A 6,654-nucleotide genomic window follows, 5' to 3' on the forward strand; every position below is an offset into this window, starting at 1 on the left:
ACAGTTTTTAATCCTAAACCCACAACCTTTTGGCAGCTTCTACCCAGTGTTTTGTCTTTAATGCAACCTCTCACACCCTCCAGGGAGGGTTTTAACTAAATGAGTTACAATGGTGTTCCTACAACACTCCCCAGCTCATCCTCAGTTGTAGCCAGCAATTCAGAGTAATGACTTTTATCTGAAGTTAAAAATTACAACCTTTAGGGGTTTTTACCAGGAGTGACAGAATTTAGTGGTYTTTCTCCTTGTCCATAATTATTGAACACCACCAAATGTAAAAGCCTTTCTCTAAAGTCATGTATACTTACTATTTGAAATCAAAATTTACTTACCAAGCACTTCATTTATCAATTTAAGAAAGGGTAAGGGCAAACCTATCCTGAAATACCATCAGATACCTGAGGAAACTTTTGACACTGAAGATAGKCATGGATTGATGTTTTTCTGTAAGTAAACAACCTTTTTTCACTCCACCACAACTTACTGAAGCTGATTTTTCACACTAAAAATGCAGATTATATGTATTTGAGATCAACCCAGAACAGCAGCYTGGCCATTTTTTGTGGTTTCCAACATTTTTCAGGAAAGCTATTAAGGCAACCTCTAYAAAATGCACCAAATCTCACCATTTCTACCAGTCAGGACACACATCCATTCCTCAGSAAGACATAAATGAGTACAGAAAAGGATACTCAAGTTTTGTTAAGGAAAAGAAAAAACAAGCCTTACCTTACTACATCATCGATGTTGTTCCGGTACACTCCTTCAAGCCTCTCCGCAGGAAAGCCCATAGCAATTATGTTTGGATAAATATCTGAATATACAGTTATGGAAATGTTTATAAAGCATGAGAAATGTCTACAACAGCATCAAATGGACATTACTCAAATGTGTAGGTGGACCCAAATCTGAGCAGTAACTACAACAGACTCCAYGCAATAGATGGGAATGTGCAGATCTGAAAAGGATTTTATACCTTGCTTATCAAAAAAAAAATCCAACAATTTTCCACTTCTGAACAAATATTCTCATTTCTTATTCTGAACTACCTGCCACTCACTTGCCAAAAGCAACCCAGGATAAAAGAATTCAAGAAAAGTACCTCTTAGCTAAACAAATCAATGCTAAGGAGAAAGGGTAAATAAGAAAATTTGAAGTTTACATCTAGAGTTGATGTAGTAAGGAATTCACAACTGCTAGGAAATTACTGATATTTATTTTCCCTGCAGTGAAATGAAACATGGATTTTTTTTAAACACAATTCCAGAAAAGAAAGTCCTCCCAGGTTTAAAGCATTATTAGAAATGATAATGCAGTGAAAAAGCTCTGCTGAAAAGTGAAGCAGAAATGAAAGCAGCAGCTCGAAACAACCCTCACCCTGCCACATTAACATACTCCTCCTCAAACTAATTTTAGAAGGAGAAAGAACAAAGCATGATATGTTTGAAGTTGGCCCTGCTTTAAAAAAGGGGGCTGGAGGAGGTGATTTCCAGAGGGCCCTCTCAACCTAAATTATCCCACCCTTTCAAGACTCATTTTTATTTTCATGGTCAAAATACACCAAAGCTCCAAAGAATAATCACATCAGACTGGGAGACACTGCATCAGCTCCCAGGATATTAAAATTCCAGTTACTTGTACACGAAGCMAAGCCTGAAGTAGGACACAAACTACTTTACTCCACCCTTGTAAAATTCCCACAAGTCCTCAGAGCAGAACAGAGCAGCACACACCAAGTTCTGCACTGACACCATTACTGCAAGGCTTCAGAAAAACATTAGGAACTGAATACACGGAAATAATGTTTTGTACTCTCAAAAGAAAAAAAAAAGGAATTAGCATTTACTGTGTTGTAATCCAAGTATTAATAGATGTTGGTCTGCTTGGGCCATTCAACAGATGATTTGTACAGACAATGAGGAAAATATGAAAGCCYTGAAGTAAGCCAAATAAATATTTGTAGCTGCCTTAAATACAGACACTGGAATGGGATTGTGCCTGGTTTCCAGTTTATTCTGTACTTGCCCAAACACTAAAAAACACATACAAAAAAAATAAAAAAAAAAAAACAAAACCCCCAACATTAAAGTGCTTAATTTACAGAGCTTGGGATAACCTCAAATCACAAACTTTGAATTTCCCTCTGATTGTGTTTCACTCAGCAAGCAGTTCACACCTCTTTAATTAACAAAAGGTGCTATATAATTAGCAATCTTTACTATTTTATCAGTTACTCCTTGCCATAAGCAGAAGAAACTGGTTCTACAGCACATTAACTGTGAATTATCTGGCTAACACAGCCCATCACTCCCTCCTCCTTCCCAATTTTAACCTGATTCTTCCCTGCTCCCCATTCCAGCATTTATCCTCCAAAGCACCTCCCTGTGCACCCTGCTCTGAACAGCAGGGCTATGTAAACTATAAATTACCAGAGCAAAAACATCCAATATATCTGTCTGCTTTCTGCAGCACTTCTCCCTAGAAGACAAGCCTTCATGCTGGCAACAGGAGGAAAATAATTTTATTTTGACACATCAAAACAAAACTTGGTTTCAGCTCTCGTATCATCTGTGGGACAGATGCCCAATCTTCACCAAATTACCCTGTGACTTGCTCACATTTCTGTCTGCAATCCTGAGCTTTCCTACATTTTTCCAGGCACTGCAGCCTGTGGTTGATGTTCAGATGCTTCTCCTCTCCAAGGGGCTGACAGGAGAGACTTTCCAGGATTCCCAGCTGGTGAAAGATGGGAGCAAGGCAGACACACCCTCCGAGCCAAGGGAACAGAACATCTTAACAGCAGCGTTCCCAGCCTGCTCACACACTGCTCCAGCACCAGAGCCTCCAAATACACAGGCAGTGCGAGATAAAAGGTTCCAAAATAACCAGGGCAGTCCCAGGCGCAATTCCCGCTCCTCTCCCTTGCTCAAGGGCGATGCACAAGGGTGCAGGCACAGCTCACAGAGATCCCTGCTTCCCACCAGTTGCAGGACTGCCTCACACAGTCCTTCAGGCTGGGAAGGACCTCCAGGATCAGCGAGTCCAGCCTCTGACTGATCACCACCTTGTCAACCAGGACTCACCAGGAATCTGAAGCTTTTCCATGCATCACCCCTGAAAGTGTTCCCGAGGGGCCTGGAGCACCCTGGGATAGTGAAAGGTGTCCCTGCCCACAGCAGGGGGTACCACTGGATGAGTTTTAAGGTTCCTCAAACCATTCCATGATTCTGTGACCATTACAATTCTGTGACCATTACTTTTCAAAGCAAAAGTGGGAATTGCAGAAAGGCGTTTTACAATACGCCAGTAAGGAAAGACAATTTAAAAAAAATTCAGCATGGGGGGAATAGAAATCTTTTTACTGAGGCCACCTCAATATGAGGAAGAACCTCTTCCCATGGAAGGTGGCAGAGCCCTGGAACAGCTGCCCAGGAGGGTGTGGAGTSTCCCTCTCTGGGCACAYTCCAAGCCCACCKGGAAGCACTCCTGTGTCACCTGCTCCAGGTGACCCTGCTTGGACAGGGGGTTGGACTGAATCATCTCCAGAGGTCCCTTCCACCCCAGCCCTGCTGTGAGACTGTGATGCTGATTCACTGAAAGTGCTTCATGTGCTCCAGGGCTTTGCGGCCTGGCAGCACAAAAACCCAAGTGCAGCTCAAAATCAAATACCTCACAGTGAGCCCAGTGGGGAGGGTTGTTTTTAGAAAAAACACGATTTTTTTTTTTAACAGGCAAGCCAATGTCTCTCCTACCTAAATATAATCGTCCTGAAGCACCTCAGTGATTATCTSAAAGCATTAGGCTGGAATGCAGCTCCCAGCCACTGCTGACTCACCCTGGTGTCTGCACAGGGCTGCTGCCAAAGGACACAGCCCCAGCGCCGCCCTTGCAGGCACCAGGCTTCATCTGCTCCCAAGGAAAGCCTGCAACAGCTCCCACAGACCCATGCTCACTGCTGGGAAAAAGAATTCTGAGTTTTTACAATGCATGGTCCTGACAGCACGGTAAAGAGACAGAACCATCAGATATCCCAAGCTGACAGGGACCCACAGGGATCATCCAGCCCAACTSCTGGCCCTGCACAGACACCCCAACAATCCCAGCCAGTCCCCAAGAGCATTGTCCAAAAAACATTCCTGGAGCTCTGGCAGCCTTGACGTGTTGCTTTGAAGCTCTTTTGGTGGTTCAAACAACAAAAGAATGCATTTGCTTTAGGGAGCACTCTAAAATGGAAGTGGAGCTGCTGTTTGCACAGATCAATTAAATCTCTGAGCAGAAATGGGAATTTCACCACTTAATTGGAAAAGTCACCATAAAACCCAGTCATCCTCGAAAAGATACCCCAAGATCTGCAGCAAGTGAAGAGGATGGCTGTTCCTGCACCCTTCCCAGCTTGCTGTTATCCCCATGGTGGGGAATKAAACTCCTCTTCAGGGACAGGGACAGTCCTGATCACTGCCTGGACCAGTTCAGGAACAACCATTCACAGAGCATCACCTTCAGCAAGCTCTGTTCTCATCAGCCATGCTCAACACTTCACAGACAACCCTTTTCACACCTCACTTCATTTAACATTGATTTCCAAAGCTGAAATTAAGATATTCACTACCAAGACGAGATTTCTTACACAGGAGCTTAGGAAGCTGGGCTTCCATTCAAAGGAAGAACTCTGAGTCATCATGAAATTGGTAATCACACTGCTAATTTTAGAACTGATCATTTAAAACATGCAACAAGTTCATTATCAATTCCAAGTTTTTTTCCTTTTTGTAAGACAGGCAAACGAAAATGGAAAAAAGCCTCAGTCATTTACTAAGGCTGTTCAACACATGCAAAAACAAAGTCAACCAAAGTGGTGTAACTACCAAAATTTCACAGTATCATAGGATATGCTGAGTTGGAAGGAGCCCACAAAGATCTGAATGGGCTTTCTAAGCAGTGAAACATAAACCCCACCACATTTTGCCAAAGTAGCTCTTTTCTAAGATACTCATTCCCAAAAATGGTTCTAACAGTTTTTAAAGTACTCATTCTTTTCTCAGTCTTGTACACATGGAGGCTGCGATTCAGTTAAAATAAAATAATTACCATGGACAGACTCATGATCACAGAAGCACAAATCTCCTGAGTTGGAAGAGATCCCCAAGGATCATCCAGGCCAGCTCTGGCCCTTCAAAGACCCCCACCAATCCTCCCCTGTGGAGTCCAAACACTCCTGGAGCTCTGGCAGCCTCGGGGCCAGGACCATTCCCTGGGGAGCCTGGGCAGTGCCAGCACCCTCTGGGGACAGAAGAACCTTCCCTGATCTCCAGCCTGAGCCTGCCCTGGTGCAGCTCCAGCATTCCCTGGGTCCTGTTCCTGTCCCAGGGAGCAGAAATCAGAGCTGCAGCCCCTGCTGAGGTCTGAGCTCAGTGTTCTCTGCTCCAGCTGAACAAACCCCACGCCCTCAGCTGCTCCTTATGTGGCCCCTCCAGACCCTTCCCCATGCCTGTGTCCCTCCTTTGGTCACTCTGTGACAGCTTCAGCTCTTTTCTGTACTGTGGTGTCCCAGGACACACAATGGCAAAACACCACCACGGCGTCCTCTGCTCAAGCTCTTAACACCAACTGCAAAACTGCAGCTTGCAAAGGAACCAAGGCAACACCAGGCTGTGCCCAAGGAACCTTCAAATCACAACAGCCAATTATCTGCTAAATCCCCCAATGCCACACGGATGCTTCACCAATACTGAAACCAGACCAATGCAAATAATCCATGTGCCACTTCAGAAATGCCTTCGCTCTAATGCTGCTCACAGATTGAACAAAACACTACTCTAAAAGCCTGAAATCATTCCCACATTGCTGAAGATGACAGCCTCTCCAGTTGCTATGAGAAAAATCCTGGATCATTATGCAAATCAGCTGTTATAATCACTTTCAAAAATAGCTGTCTATATATTCACATTATGCCAAGACCAAATTAAAGAATATGCAGTATACACTTGCAATTTTTTACATACATGGAGATATAAAAGTAAATTACTCATGTTGGTCCTGTAACTGATTTTGCTCACAAATTCAGACTTTTTCCTAATAATGGAAGGTGGCCAAAAAAGCATAGCAAAATATTTACCAACCCTTAATTCTTCAACAGTCACAAGGAAGCTGCAAAAACCGACAGCTGCAGCTTTTCCTGCAATGATCAACATTGTCAATTAGTAACTATAACATCAGTAGAATGCCTAAGGGATTTTGTGAAGTCCTATATTTCCAAATATTTAACCCCGATCCTCACTCCACTCATTGAAGTGGCTACAACAGAATAACAAAGAGCAAATGACCCCATCTCCCATTTTATAAGCAGGTCAGTGTGTGCAGTGCTTCAGAATTTACACACAGCTTTACATTTTAAACCCAACTCTGAGACAGATTCTACATCAAACCACAAATGACAAAGAACTTTAAAACTCACAGCCCATTGTAATTTCACAAATATTTACTACTTCAAGGACCTGGAACAACAGAAGGGTAAATGGCTCCCCCCTGACAGAGAGTAGGTTTATATTGGATTTTGGGCAGGAATTGTTCCCTGGGAGGGTGGGCAGGCCCTGGCACAGGGTGCCCAGAGAAGCTGTGGCTGCCCCTGGATCCCTGGCAGTGCCCAAGGCCAGG

General features: G+C 43.7%; 1 protein-coding gene across 1 annotated transcript in view; it reads right to left on the bottom strand.

The window, feature by feature from the left end:
- Positions 1-863, bottom strand: part of PTEN (phosphatase and tensin homolog) — a gene marked incomplete at its 5' end in the record, with an annotated part of 29,517 nt that extends 28,654 nt beyond the window's left edge. The window contains one exon of the mRNA XM_057387803.1: positions 730-863. Coding sequence (XP_057243786.1) covers positions 730-863 — 134 coding nt within the window. The remainder of the gene's footprint in view (positions 1-729) is intronic.
- Positions 864-6,654: the final 5,791 nt, after the last annotated feature.

Source organism: Malurus melanocephalus, unplaced genomic scaffold (assembly GCF_030028575.1).
Source record: "Malurus melanocephalus ecotype Western Australia unplaced genomic scaffold, MMel_1.1 scaffold_1380, whole genome shotgun sequence".
In the NCBI taxonomy this organism is placed as follows: domain Eukaryota; kingdom Metazoa; phylum Chordata; class Aves; order Passeriformes; family Maluridae; genus Malurus; species Malurus melanocephalus.